Genomic DNA, 15949 nt, shown 5'->3' on the forward strand with positions numbered 1-15949 from the left:
GCTGGTGCTGACCGGGCGGCTCGCCTGGGGGTCCGAGCCCCTGCCTCCCACATTGGTGCTTTTCCTGAGTTTACGGCGAGAAGTAACTGGAAAATGCTATTCTTGGTGTTTCCATCAAGCAAATACAGAAGTTATGTTCAGGAAATTCTTCAAGTAAAAAGGAAGGCAGAGAAGAAACTGAAATATCTGAAGGGACCACAGTGGAATAGGTGGGTACAAGTGAAGCGGACTGGGATCACCCGGAGAAGCACCTCGAAGCTGCAGCAGCGCTCTGCCGCGTCTGCATCCGCCGCACTGCTTCCCTTCTACTCCCATTCACACAGGTACAAGCTGCTGTGCCACTTCAGGCACTGCTTCACTCGCAGGGCCACAGCTGCCGAGGAGCTGATCCCCTGAGGACGTTCAAGACCACGCTCCCCGGGGAGCTCATTCAGGGACTCAGCCCACCTGTCACCCCAGCCCTTATCACCAAGAAGATAACACAGACGCCTGCTCCTCTATACTCGGTCAGACAGGGTACTAGCAATCAAAAGGCTCTGAGATCACTATTAATCTAAAATTAGAAAACAGAGGGACTTCCTGGCAGTCCAGTGGTTAAGACTCCACAATCCTGAGGCAGGGGGCCCAGGTTCAGTCCCTGACTGGAACTAAGACCCTGCATGATGCAGCCAAAATAATAAAATAAAAAATAAAACTACAAAAACAGAAAAAGAAAACAGAGTGTGAGAGAGATTTATATTAAGGTAACTTTCCACCTTAATATGATGACTAAGACCCACAAAGGACACATTTAAACACAGTGCAGTAAACACCCACACTCACACATGAAACGAGCAGATCTCGCGAAACACTGAGCCATTAATACACTAAAATTATTTCAGCTGCACAACCCCCTGAACTGACTTTAGATCACAAACTGTATGTCACCTCCCAGAGTGTGAAAATTCAAACAGATTCCGACCTAAAAGTTCCCAAGTCTTCTGATGTCCTTGATTCAAACAAAACCTTTTTGAGGTTTGCAGTTCTTAAAATAGAAATGGGAAGCTTCAAATCAAAGGAAAAAAGACAAAAATTAATTTTATTCAAGCTATTTATTATTATTATAGATGACAAATCCCCCCATGATCTAATCTTTCACAGTGAGGTTTGATTCACAACACATTGTACAACCCCAAGGAGAAGCCTGTCCCACAGTGACCCTCGCAGGCGCAGAAGCTGGGGCAGGCAGTCCTGCTCACAGCTGGCTGTGCCCTGACCACTGCCCAGCAAAGTGAGAACCAACACTTGAAGGAAACTTCTATCAGACTTGGGAAGAAGAAGAAAACACACACACTAGAGATGCGTCTGAAAACCTGATACTTGTAAAAAACGTCACGTGTTCACAGAATACTCTCATACCATCTGCTCCTCCATATTGTAACAGATGAAACTGAGGCTCAGTGACATTAAATGAATTCCCCCCAAACTCAGGGTTAATGACTGGCAGAGCTGGGTCCACAAACAAATCGTGATTCCAACCTCCCCTTCCAGAAGCGTGTGCGCGCACGCACACACGCCCCCACCCTACTGTCCCAGTACAGACCAGCAGTCACTTTCCACATCTCTCTAGAAAGCTGCTGCCGGTCCATAAGATGTGCGCTCCTGACTGTACCCCAACTGACCCCGCCTTCCCAGCCTCTGAATACTGTGACACTCCCCACAGCACAGAACGTGCCGCCCAGCCCTTCCCATCTGCCTCCTCAACCAGACCTGAGCTCACAGGAGGCCTGCTTCACTCAGCACCCAGAAAACCTACCCTGTAACTGAGGAACTAGTGGGGGCTCAGTGAGAACAAAACAGAAAACCTTCCCAGGGGCTCAGACGTCTCCACTCTGCCCTGCAGTGGGTTAAAAAGCTCAACCACCAGAAATCTCAAGGACTGTGCGAGAAGAGAGGAGATGACACAGGGCCAAGGGCTGCCCTGGGGCTGGAGGAAGCCAGGCGGGCTGGGGGTGGGGGCACAGGGACTGCCAGAGGGAAGCCCCACAGTTCTGGGAGTCACCCCAGACCCCTGCTCTGGGTGGGCGAGGGCACAGGAGCCCCTCTGAAGCAGCCAAGCACCCCGCTCTCCCTGACAAGCTCTGCCGGCAGGGGAAACCAGTTAACCACCGCCTGACCCCAGAGGAGGGAAATGCCCAGCACTGCCCCACCCTGGCCATCTGTGCCATCTGGGGAGGAGGGAGAAAGAGAAGCTCCTGTCAAGTTCAGGGGTGGGGGACCCCACAGGCTCGCTCACCTGCAAAGTCCTATTTACAGGCCTGCAAACTCATCTCCTCCTGATGCCTCACCACGTCACCCAGACCTCCGGACGCAGTTCCTTCTATCTGGGACAGCAAGCCTGGCTATCCAGAAAAAAGGACAAGGCACAGCAAAAAGAGAACGTACACACACACCAGAGCCAGACATGGCAGGGATGCAGGAGTTATAATCAGGCTCTTTCTGGGGACTTCCCTTGTGATCCAGTGCCTAAGACTCTAGGCTTCCAAAGCAAGGGGCAAGGGTTTGATCCCCAGTCAGGAAACTAAGACCCACCTGCCTCATGGCACAGTCAAAACTTTAAAAAAAAAAAAAAAAAAATCTGTTTTACAAAAATGAACCTAGGCACCTATTCACTCAAAACAGGTCACAGGGAATCCCCGGTGGCCCAGTGGGTAAGGCTCTGCACTTTCACGGCTGAGCGCCTAGGTTTGATCCCGGCGTCAGAACGAAGATCCCACAAGCCATGTGGTGCGCGGGAGCAGGGGCGGATCGTACATCTAAATGTAAAATGCAAAACTCTGAGAAAATGCCACAGGAGAGAAGCTAAAAGATCGTGGGCCTGGTGATGACTGTTTAGAAAGAAGGCACAATCAATGAGAGAGGTGAATGAAAAGCTAGACTACTGAAGAGATAATTCTGAGAGAATGAGAAGAAAAGGCACAGACTGGGAGAAAATACTTGCAAAAGACACATCCAATAAGGGACTGTTACCCAAAATAACACAAAGAACTCTTAAAATTCAACATTAAGAAAATAAACAACCAATTTAAAAAATGCGCCTGGGTCTTCCCTAGTGGTCCAGTGTTTAAGACTTCGCTTCCAGCAGGGGATGTGGGTTCAATCCCTGGTCAGGGAACAAAGGTCCCACAAGCCACTTGGCAAGTATTCAGTGCTAACAAGGAAAGGAGGAAACTCAAATGCATATTACTAAGTGAAAAAAGCCAATGTGAAAAGGCTACATACTTTGTGTCTCCCAACAGTATGGTCTTCTGGAAAAGCAACGCTATGGGGCAATTCAGAGGTCAGTGGCTGCCAGAGTTCAGAGGGAGGGAGGACAAACAGGGGAAGCCCAGAGGGTTTCTAGAGCAATGAGACCAGCACTCATGGGACACATGTCACCATAAATTCATCCCAACCCACAGAATGCATAGCCAGCATCACCAAGAGGTCTGGACCCTAATGTAAACTGCGGACTCTGGGGGATGCTGGCGTGCCTCTCAACAAGTGTAATGGAGGCTCCATCTGGCCAGGGCTGCCAGCGGGAGGCTCTCCTGTGTGGAGGCAGGGAGTTAATGTGAAATCTCTGCACCTTCTGGTAAACATTTCCATAAACCTAAAACTGTTCTGCTGCTGCTAAGTTGCTTCAGTCATATCAGACTCTGTTCTAAAACCTCTCAATTCAGTACAATGGCAAATCATCTCAAACACAGTACAATGGTGGGGGGGGGGGGACACTTGAAGACAAAATATTCATAAAACAAGACCTAGGACAAGCAAAGGAGAAGGCAATGGCAACCCTCTCCAGTACTCTTGCCTGGAAAATCCCATGAATGGAGGAGCCTGGTAGACTGCAGTCCATGGGGTCGTGAAGAGTCAGACACGACTGAGCAACTTCACTTTCTCTTTTCACTTTCATGCACTGGAGAAGGAAACGGCAACCCACTCCAGTGTTCTTGCCTGGAGAATCCCAGGGATGGTGGAGCCTGGTGGGTTGCCATCTATGGGGTCGCAGAGTCAGACACGACTGAAGCGACTTAGCAGCAGCAGCAGGACAAGCAAAACTCCCTGCAGACCTCCAAAGACATTTATCCCAGCCATTTCTTTCTATGATTCAGACAACAAAGAATCACTTTTCTTTCTTCAAATCTCTAAGGCCAACACCTGCCTTACAACTCACTACACAGGGTCACCCCACCGACTACACTACACAGGGCCACCCCACCGACTACAGCTCAGTACACAGGGCCACCCCACTCACCCCAAGTCACTGCCTCCTTCACTGCCTCTCCTGCAGGTTTGAGAAGCCAGCTCCACTTCAGGAGCTCACGTTCAAGCGGCTGCAGACAGACACAGCCGGGGAAGTCATATGACAGACCTTATGTAACAGACATGCACCACCACGTGCCCAGTGACCCTCCTCCGGGCCGGTGTTGTCAGGACCTGTCAATGCACGTCCACACCAAGTGCCTGGAAGGAGATGCGTGCTGACGCTTTCTGTCAGAGGATGTATTTTCCCCAATTAGCCAGAAAAGCATGCTCTTGGTTTTAAATACAAAAACACAGGGTGCTCAAATGTAACAGTGTGAAATACAGATTGGGCACTCACATTTATAAAGGACACATTTTAAATATTAACACACTAATCACTCATACATACTGTTCTATTTTAAGCGTACAGATTTTAGTTGAATAAAATATTTTATAACGAATTATAATTACCACCAAAGTTTGAGGCACTCCATCATAAAGAAATAGAACACTGAGAAGGGGATAAACAATGCCCCCTCTACGCTCCTCCTCCTCCATCACAGAGCACCATCCAGGCTAGGAAGGTCCCTGGGGGAGCCGCCCACGGGCAGCAGCAATGACAACAGTAGGAGGGCACTGGGAACCCGAGGCTGGAGCAGGGCATCCTGCCTCTGTCCACGAAAGTCACGGGAAGGGCAGGCACGCGGGGAGGGCTCTGCTGGAGGCAGTGGCAAGAGAAGCGGCTGCCACCATGACAGCCCTGCCCCCAAGGAGATAGCAGCAACTGTGTCTGCCGTGAAAACCTCACCAGCAGAGCCCCCACTCCCACAAGGGGAGGCCGTACAAGGAGGGAGGGAAGGTGATGCTCTGAAGACACGTGCTGACAGTATCTGACCCCCCACCCCCCCCACCCAAGGAGCTCCATCAGAGGCGCCTGAACACTCACATCTTTACAAAGGAGAGAGAGGGAGCCGTGAAAAAAGGGGGCACCATCTCTGCAGAATCTCTCAAGGTGTCTCCCCTCTTCCCTCCTGGTGTCTGCTTCAGGGCTGGGCATCTACACTGGGGATGTTCCTACAGCACCCACCCAGGGCAGGAAAGCTCCTGGTGAAGAGAGGAGGGTCTTGTCACAAAAGTCTCTTTGAACCCAAGACCACTGTCAGCATGATCTCACCGACCTGACCCACACCATCTACTTTGATGGTCCAAGTTCCAGCAAGCTCAAATCCAGTATTTCATTCAAACTCCGAGAAGCATTTTACTAACCTCATTCCCTTTTCAGCCTGTTAGACACTCTGAATGCTAAAAGGTTATCTGATGATATGAAGGAATTATTTTTAATTTTTTTGTGATGCAATAATGGTATTGTAATGTAAAATTTTAAATGAACCTTATCTTCAGAGATACACAGTGAAATCTTTGCAGAGAAAATTATAGGATGTCTGGATTTCGCTTCAAAATAATATTAAGACGGGAAGTGATTAGGCCAAGACTGATGCATGACTGGCAGTAAGTCAATGGTTGTTAGGACTAAGGGATGGGGCTCGTTACATGCACTTCTCTGTTTCACATATACTCAGAATTCTGCAAAAGAAAACTCTTTTTATAAAAGTAAGTAGTGTAAGGGATCCTCTATGACCCACCTCCCAGAATACTGGAAATAAAAGCAAAAATAAACAAATGGGACCTACTTAAACTCAAAAGCTTCTGCACAACAAAGGAAACTATAAGCAAGGTGAAAAGACAGCCTTCAGAATGGGAGAAAATAATAGCAAATGAAGCAACTGACAAACAACTAATCTCAAAAATATACAAGCAACTCCTACAGCTCAATTCCAGAAAAATAAATGACCCAATCAAAAAATGGGCCAAAGAACTAAATAGACATTTCTCCGAAGAAGACATACAGATGGCTAACAAACACATGAAAAGATGCTCAACATCACTCATTATCAGAGAAATGCAAATCAAAACCACTATGAGGTACCATTTCACACCAGTCAGAATGGCTGTGATCCAAAAGTCTACAAGCAATAAATGCTGGAGAGGGTGTGGAGAAAAGGGAACCCTATTACACTGTTGGTGGGAATGCAAACTAGTACAGCCACTATGGAGAACACTGTGGAGATTCCTTAAAAAACTGGAAATAGAACTGCCTTATGACCCAGCAATCCCACTGCTGGGCATACACACTGAGGAAACCAGAAGGGAAAGGGACACGTGTACCCCAATGTTCATCGCAGCACTGTTTATAATAGCCAGGACATGGAAGCAACCTAGATGTCCATCAGCAGATGAATGGATAAGAAAACTGTGGAACATATACACAATGGAGTATTACTCAGCCATTAAAAAGAATACATTTGAATCAGTTCTAATGAGGTGGATGAAACTGGAGCCTATTATACAGAGTGAAGTAAGCCAGAAGGAAAAACACCAATACAGTATACTAACGCATATATACGGAATTTAGAAAGATGGTAACAATAACCCTGTGTACGAGACAGCAAAAGAAGACACTGATGTATAGAACAGTCTTATGGACTCTGTGGGAGAGGGAGAGGGTGGGAAGATTTGGGAGAATGGCATTGAAACATGTAGAATATCATGTATGAAATGAGTCGCCAGTCCAGGTTCGATGCACGATACTGGATGCTTGGGGCTGGTGCACTGGGATGACCCAGAGGGATGGTATGGGGAGGGAGGAGGGTTCAGGATGGGGAACACATGTATACCTGTGGTGGATTCATTACGATATTTGGCAAAACCAATACAATATTGTAAAGTTTAAAAAAAAAAAAAAATAGTAGTGTAAGGGACTTCCCTGGTGGTCCAGTGGTTAAGAATCCACCTTGCAATGCAGGGGATGCAGGTTTGATCCCTGGTGGGGGAACTAAGATCCCACACGCCATGGAGCCAGTAAGCCCGTGCATGGCAACTAGAGTCCGTGCGCCTGCATGAATGATCCCACATGACTAAACGAGGACCCAGCAGCTCAGATCTGACTCAGCCAGAGACCCACGGGAGTGACCAGAGACTGACAAGAAAAAGAGACCTTCCCCCAGAGAAAACACCAGGTGGTTGTGAAGAAATGTCATGGGAAGCAAGGCACAGATAATCCGAATCTCATACAAACTGTTCCAGTGTACAGGGGGAAAAAAGGAGACATTCTTCCCAACTGCAAATTCTTTTATGAAGGCTTAAAACTGAAACACAACAAGGAAAGTTACAGACAAGCCTCACTCATGGAGGTTGATATAACTAAATGGTGACATGTTAAAGGCACTCACATTAATATCAGGAAAAGGACGAGGATGGATTAACACCAAAGCTGTTAATACTGTGCTGGAGGTCCTGATTAGTACAGTGCCTTTTTTAAAAAAAAAGACTCAAAGGAAAAAAAAAAACCTGATATTATTCACACATGGTGCGGTTTTCTATGTAGGAAACCCAAAGGAACCAGAGATAGTCAGACTCATAAGATAGCTGAGCACATGTGCTGGATAGAAAATCAATATGGAAAAATCAATTTAACAAAGGAGCCATAGTTATGTAAGATGCTAACGTGGGAAACTGGGGGAAGGGGATGTGGGATTGCTTTACCTTCGTAACTTGTAAATTTACAATTATTCCTAAACAATCTTATTTTAATAAATAATTATTAAAATTAATAAGTCTGACAATAGTAAGTGTTATGGAAGAGACAGAACAACAAAATTTCTCACATTAAAAAAATTTTCACAAGCTGCTGACAGAGGACAAGTCGGAAAACACTGTGAAAACAGTTGGGCGTTGTCTTGCAACTCAGAACATGTCTACACTGCTGGAACCGGAAATTCCTTCCCAGGCGTATGGCCAGAGGCACTCCTGCACACGTGCCCGACAGTGTTCCAAAGAGCAATGCTTCCAACCGCAGAAAGGTGGACCTGTCCAGCGGCAAGACTGTCGTTAAATAAACTACCGATAAGCTGGGACATATTTAAAAACCAAACGCCCACCAACACGTGGACTCAGATTACGCATTCGCAGAGGGAATCCACAGAGGGTGAAAACTGGTGTGGAGAGGGGAGAATCGTAGCCACGTCAAAGGCCTTGGCCTCGGCACACAGACAGACTTGGATGTGCACTTTGAAAATCTCTCATGGGGAGGGAGATGATAAGAATAAACATGTCTAAAAAGGATCCTCAGGAAGGAAGGAGATAATGAAAAAAAGTTGAGAAACAATGACCTAGATGAATCTCAAGAATATAACAGTGAATGAAAAAAGCAAATTACAGAGGAATACATATGACACTATTTACATAAAGTCCAAACAAACAAGATAATACACTATCTGGGAATACGTGTATATTGAAGCTACAATTCAGACAGGGGCCGCCCCTGTATGTGGAAATCCAGGGGCGAAGAGGAGACCCCGAGGGCTGGCTGTGCTCTTCCTTCCGCGGGACGGTAGACACACAGTTGCTCATTTACTAGTCCTCATCCCTTGGTTACCTCTGTGCTCTTTGCTAGTGTAAAATGTTTCATAAACACTTTTTAAAAATACCACATATGTACTCAGAAGTATTGCAAAATCTTAGTAGATTAAACTGCATGAATAGCCTTTCCATTGATCACCATTCAATCACAATATTAATACTGAATGATAATACCAATGAATTTAACCTAGGCTGTTAAAAACAACCATGAAAGACTTAATTTTTTTTCTTAAAGAAAAAATTTAGAACAACCACAACAACTTGCAGGCACGTACCCAGCCACCCTGCTGGATGATGTACTCGGCCGCGTGGTCCTCCAGGAACGTCACGCCGAACTGCAGCAGCGCGCCCAGCGGCTCCTGGCCGCGTTTCGTCAGCTCCAGAAGCATTTGTCGTAGCAAAATCAGAGGCACCAAAATCTTCAACACAAAGATGAGGGAGTAAAACACAAACTGAAATTCGTACAGGTCATTCTACATGTTCAATTACTAGAAAACACATTTCGTGCATCTCTATGGAATTCCCTTTTTATTATAATAAACAGTGACCTCAACATGAATTTTGGAGAAAACTGCATGTACGTTTTATACCACAGGGTGGTACAAATGTCATTATATGAAAACAACCAGGCCTCCGTGTGTGCACACACGCATGTTATGTGTAATTACATATGTACAGGAAATTCACTGAAGCATTAAAACAGCTAAAGACTGGAAATGACCCAACAGGCACTGTCAAATTTTGGTCATCCAGAAAAATATCAAGAAGCTGTTAAAATGAATTAGACTGTGCACTGCCCAACTGCCAAGATTTATCTTCAGTGAAAAAAGATAAAGCAGGGTGTGTACAATGATGGCACCATTTGCGTGAACACTGTAGAACCCTCCAGTATTTTTGGAAAATACCTAAGAAACTGGCGACAGTGGCAGCCTAGGAAGAGCGCAGCGGGGACACGGTGCCAACACACTTTCAAGTGTGCATCTTTTGCACTTGGTGCACGCTGTCCTTGTCCGTTTATTACCTAATTGAACACAACACTTTCAAAGTCATGAACCATCTTACACAAGTCATCAAAAACCAGAGTTGTTAGTATCACTAATAACCTTATGGCTCAATATTAAAAAGTCATTAAAATTTATGACAGAGACTAACTAGAGTCCTTTTCCTTCCCCAAAACGCCCTGCATACTGAAGAGAACTAAGTACTTTCAGCTAACCATCTGCCTGAAATCCTTCTGACTACAACATCAAAAAGGACCGCCAAAGGAAATGAAACCAGTTTCCTGTCACTGACCTGCCAAGGTCATAGCTGAGGGATTACAATATATTTCTGCAGAAGAGGACAAACAGAAAAGACAATGAGTTTATATCCTTACTAATATTCTTTGTTTGTTTTTTTTTTAAGTAAAAGCGGCTCCGAGGGAATCTCTATTAAAAAGTCTGAAAGAAAAATGTGGCAAACACACATCTTCCTTTTTGGTATTCTAAAAGAACTCTAGCCCCAAGTGCAGTCAAAATCGCTTCTCAGCACCAGCAGAGGGGTGCAGGGCTACAGACAGGACTCCACAAGGCTTTCTGCACGAGCAGACACCTGCAGCACTCCTGAAAAGAGGAGCACAGCTGCTCGTCCAGCTCCATATTCAGTCTCAGCTGGGGCAGGGAGGGGAGCTGTGAACCAGCCCAGCAGACACATCACACCAACCCCTAGGGCCTGGGGCCCTGCAGGCCTCAAAACATTCTCATTTCCCACAGTAATGTACTACATGCAATGTCTTAAAGTTATTCACATTTAAGCTCTACTGCCTCTCAGAAATGAGCCGCAAATGTTTCAGACTTGCCATATAGAGTAATACTCTTATTGTTTAAAATTCACCTCTTTCACGTATCAAGCGTAGCTGCCCTAGTTTTATGATACAATAATCTAGAGATAAGCCTGTAATCCTCTCACTGTCTTAACGTTAGTCCTTAACCGTATTCCCTCTGATTCACTATTACTTTTTACGCTGAAATCTAACCTTCTAGTCCATTCTTCATATAGCAACTGCTCCACCGCTTTCATCATTTGTTACTCTTTCCTGAATCTTCTTCACTGCAATTACATACTCCTTGAAATGCAGTGAGTGCAGAGGCTTCCTTTTGTAAGACTAGCATCTTCTACTTGGTTGATGACACTCTCACAGTTTATAACTTAGATCGTCTTTGTACAGTCATACCCACTGCCCTCTAACTGCTGTGGTCACAAAGCTTCATGGGTATTTCTACAATTGTTTCCATCAACTCCACATTTCACTATTCACAAGAGTTCTGTATCATCTGTACACCTAATGGACAGCAAGGACATCAAACCAGTCAATTCTAAGGGAAATCAACCCTGAAAACTCATTGGAAGGACTGACGCTGAAGCTGAAGCTCCAATACTTTGGCCACATGATGCGAAGAGCTGACTCACTGGAAAAGACCCTGACGCTGGGAAAGATTGAGGGCAAGAGGACAACAGGGCAGAGAGGATGAGATGGTTGGATGGCATCACTGACTCAATGGACATGAACTTGGGTGAACTCCGGGAGATGGTTAGGGACAGGGAGGCCTGGCAAATACTATTCGTGAGCTTTGTTTGGATCTCAATTCTCAAACGAGCTTAGGAAAATATCTTCATGAAACTGGGAAGATGTGAATACTAAACAGGCTGTCTGATGATATTAAAATTACTGCTAATAATTGAGGTGTTGGAAATACACACTAATGTATCTACAGGGTGTGCGTCAAGATAATCCAGGGGAGAGTGGGGAACAGACGAACAAGACCAGACACAGGCTGACAACTGCTGAGGCTGAGGGACGGGTGCAAGTCCATCACACTGCGTGCTCCACTCTGTACACCTGACGTTTCAGTACAAGATTTTAAAAGATGAGTGATGTAATTTGCACTAAAAATCAACCAAAGCAAACGAACTCTTCCTTGCTATTGCACTTCCACAGTCTACTTGTTACCATGTGAGCACCAGGCACTAAACACTCTAGCTTTCCTCTCTCATGGTCATTTTCTTCTTTTCCTATAAGCAGATAAGTTCAGAGAAAAAAACCAATCGCCATGAGGGATAATAAAGAATTAAAGAATAACCCATAATTCTGAGATAACTACTACGGATTATTTAATATTCTGGCATACATTCCAATTATTTTCCTCAGTATATACATTCTACACAGCCTACATTTTACACATATACTTTTGAAAAAATCATTCTATTAATATGGGTTTGTGACCAGCTTTTCTTCCTCCAGTTACTTTGATTTAAAGAGCATTTTACCGAGATGCTTTTACAATCTTTACTCAGATGAACTGACATTCAGCTTGGAAACTGGGCATGCTTTGTGAATACTTTTTCATTTGCGCCTCATTTACCTACCAGACAGCCACTTCATATAGTGATGTTATATCAAAATTTTGCAAATACTTGTGCAAAATATAAAATACAAGATATGGGCTAAATGCTTAAATTAGCCAATCTGATTTTGACTGGGGTGGAAGGAGGCATTTCAGCTGCTTATCATGACAAGCTGGGCTCTTTTCTGCCCTAAGGGACTGAGAGAGCAGCGCGGGACCGCACAGCAGGTCCTATTCCAGGGGCTTCACTTCCACGAAGGCTCAAGCCTCGCGGAGTCTGGCCTGTGGTTCAGGTAAGGGACTGAAATGAACTAGGGAATGGGGTGGTGGGGAAAAAGGATGGGTGAGGAGGAAACATGAAGACTGGGGTTACTTGCATTTTTTTGGATAACCATAGGATGCGGAAAGGGAGACAAACAAGAGCTGACTGTAACAATCTTAAGGGCAATAGGATAAAAACGTAAGATAGGGGACAAGGCTAGTGATATTAGGGATCTCAATTATTTGCTGTTGGATATACAAAGAAATACATCATAACCAAGCTCACTTTTATTTATAAAATCTATTTCAAGTGTTCATAAGAGAGGTTTGCTTTATTCCATAAAGTAAGTGAAACAGATATTCTAACAACTCTTTCACAGTAACATAATATAACTCTAACAGCGACTGTTTGGGAACAAGGCTCCATGTGTCAAAGCTAACACAACAGCCACTGTTTGCGGAGTGCTCACTGTGGTGCCAGATGATGCCCTAAAACAAGCACTCAACACATATGATGTCATTCAGTTCTAGTAACACTTCTGAGGTTAGTGGTATGGTCTCCATGTCACAAATGTGAACATCAAGACCTCACCTGCTTAACTAACCTGCCCTAAGATGTGCACCTAGTCAGTGGCAAAGCTGATACAGAAACAAGTCCGATTACAGGCCCATGATGCTAATGATTATGCTCTAATGCCTTCAAAGCCTGTATTAAGGTGAGTAAAAATAATATACATCAATTAGATATATGAAGTCACACAGTCTGGCTTATAGCAGTATAATTCTCAGTAGAGGGGCTACTTATAAAAATAACTGTATTGCACTTTCTCATCCCAAGCACCACATCACTAAGGGCCAGACCTCCTCCTGGTGAACTGGATGAGCCTAGACCACCTCTCCCGAGACTCTGCCTCAACAAGGTGACAAGTGGACCACATGGCCTGAAACAGTGGGTGAGCAGCAAGGGAGAGCAGAAAGACACCAAACACTAAAGTGGGAATCAGATCTCAGCTCCAGTGCTGGTTCTAACATGTACTGGTCAAGGGGTCTTAAGCAAGAACTTTTCTTTTATAACTGATTCTTCACCTGACCTAATAAGACAAAAGCTAATGAAGTCCCTTCTGCCCCCTCTGAGGGGACAGCTGCAACACTCAGATGAGACATGGCATGAGACACCTTGTCAACATCAGCACAACCAAGGCTCCTCCTGTAAGAACCCCAGAAGCCGTCCCAAATGGAGCCTGTGCTTTTCCCCAAAAACATACTCACCTGTGCACAAACAACCGTCTGGAGAGAAATGAAGAGATAATGGGGATTCAGGACAGATGGAAGGAAGATAGAGCACGACAGCACCCTCGGTTCTGGGCCAGCCTTCATCAGACACACCCACGTAACACAGCTGGGTTCATGGAACAATGAGCTCTCACACGATGCTAACAATCCCCTCCTGGACTTTATCATTAACACACTACAATCTTGTAACAGAAAAGATAACTTGGTTGATACCTTATTCCAGCCGCTGGCATGAACTGTGGTCTCCAGTGTACATTCCCGATATGCCTGATATGTCACTGGCCTGTAGGGATTTTTTTTAAAAATCTGTGTCACAAAGAAGGAAAATTCTAAATTTCCAGATGAATAAATATACAGTCACTACTCTGCTGTAGAACTTGCACTAAAGTAACACAGATGATTCAACAGATAATTTTCTATGAGACTGGCTTTTACCATTTGCTATGCATTTTTCTTTAAGCATTCTCTACAGGTAAGATTTATGCTACCAGCTTGGGAAAGCAGTTCACAACATAAGAAAAATAACAATATTTTTGTAATTGAATCTTATCCAATAAGATTTCTATGTTGCAGATAAATATATACAGTTATTAATAGAATCAAGTAAGAGCAAACAATAAAAATGATTTTGTTAATATAAAACAACAATATAAACTCCTAAAGGCAAAAAATGTAAAGTATTTAAAACTTACAGAGATATTGTCACTGGAAGACTGTTCAAATTGGAGGCATAAGAAGGCAAATAAACATGCTACTTTAAATCTGGAGTCACTGACGCCAGCTCCAGGCCAAGGCTCTCCTGCCCATTCCAGTCACACAGACACTCATCTACTGAGGGGATGTGAGTGCTGTGTTCTATGCCTGGGTTTCTGTGCAAATTAACAACCACAACAGATACTTGGCAGCAAGGTGAAGGCACCAAGTGCTTGCATAACAGATTTAATAAAAATTTACCTCCACCCACCTTTTGTGGGCAAAGAATTAACACACATGTTAAAAAAAGGAGAGGAATCTTGCTTTTAAAGGATTGTAAAATTCACTCCAAAGGCATTTTCTGCTTTGAACAACCTGATCACTTCAGTCTTTTGAACAGTTAAGACTTATAACAGGTACACTTCCTGGTAGCTTACTGTGATGTTTTACATTTTAATACATTTGTGCTTTATATATCCTAGTACACACTAGGAAACTGAAGCTCAGAAAAGCTAAGAGACTATCCTAAATCCACAGAGATGGCAAAGGGCAACACAGAATAGGAATTCACACCCAATGAGCTCTGGCTCCAAAGGCCACAAGGTCCCTGTTTTGAATCAGGGTTTTGACATGGTCACGATGGCAGTGATGCCCCTGGTAGCTGGCCAGCATCTGGACTGCAACGGGAGAGGAACCACCGGATGGCAGAGACTCGCTAAGAAAAAAGACCCTACGATAGCTCACCAATGATTTCTGTAATGGATACATGTTAAAACTAGAATATTTTTAACACACTGAGTTAAATACAATGTATTTTAAAATCTACATTTAATTTTTTTACACAGCTGCTAGAAAATGTCAAGTTACATACGTGTGACCTTCATTTCCCGTTGGACAGCGCACAGGTCTGGACATTACACAGAACAGCTCTGACACACGTGTGGCCCTCTTCTGTAAGTCTGTGCGACAGCGTACCACCGGGACACTGAAGTACCAACACCATGGGTGGCCCTTCCAGTAAGATATTATGTACGACCTTCCTGCTGTCACATTTCCACTGAAGTACCCGGAGAACAGCTGGAAGACTTGGGCCGACACTGGACTCCAGCAAACAGGCTACCATCTGCTGCCCACGTGCTCCCTGCAGCTCTACTTGGGCATTCAGTCCCTTCACGTCCTTTCCTGAACTGAACTGTCTGCTGCTGCTGGGCGGCACAGGGGTCCTGACGGGGAGTTTATCAGGCTAAATGACGTTAGCATCCGCCAGAATGAAACATGATTTGAAACGCTGTATGTACACACATATATGCACATTAGAGATTCAGCAGATTAAAACGCTCCAAGGGAAATTGAAACACAGAAAACAAGCAGCCTGAAAAACCAGCCCGATCTAATGAGCGACCTGACTCTGCAAAGAAGAAGACTGAGGGGAGGAACTTTTTAAATTTAAAGATCTTTCTTTTTTGCCATGCTGTGAGGCTTGCAGGATCTTAGGGATTGAAGCTGTACCCTTGGTAGTGAAACTGCAAAGTCTAACCACTGGACAGCCAGGACAATTTGGGGAAAAAAACCTT

At 44.7% G+C, this 15949-nt stretch overlaps 1 protein-coding gene across 10 annotated transcripts in view; it reads right to left on the reverse strand.

The window, feature by feature from the left end:
* Positions 1-15949, reverse strand: part of BCL2L13 (BCL2 like 13) — a 50561-nt gene that overhangs the window by 4424 nt on the left and 30188 nt on the right. For 2 of the 10 annotated variants that reach the window (XM_070371647.1, XM_070371648.1), the window contains exons 5-6: positions 13896-13965; positions 9021-9164 (exon numbers count right to left, since the gene is read on the reverse strand). The exons of 1 other annotated variant lie outside the window; for it this stretch is intronic. In XM_070371647.1, coding sequence (XP_070227748.1) covers positions 9021-9164; positions 13896-13965 — 214 coding nt within the window. Of the gene's footprint in view, positions 1-9020; positions 9165-9650; positions 9767-13892; positions 15664-15949 lie in introns of those variants that run through there. 7 more of the 10 variants (XR_011464340.1, XM_070371649.1, XR_011464338.1 and 4 more) reach the window with 6 other exon arrangements.

The sequence above is a fragment of the Bos mutus genome, chromosome 5 (assembly GCF_027580195.1).
Source record: "Bos mutus isolate GX-2022 chromosome 5, NWIPB_WYAK_1.1, whole genome shotgun sequence".
Taxonomy (NCBI): Eukaryota; Metazoa; Chordata; class Mammalia; order Artiodactyla; family Bovidae; genus Bos; species Bos mutus.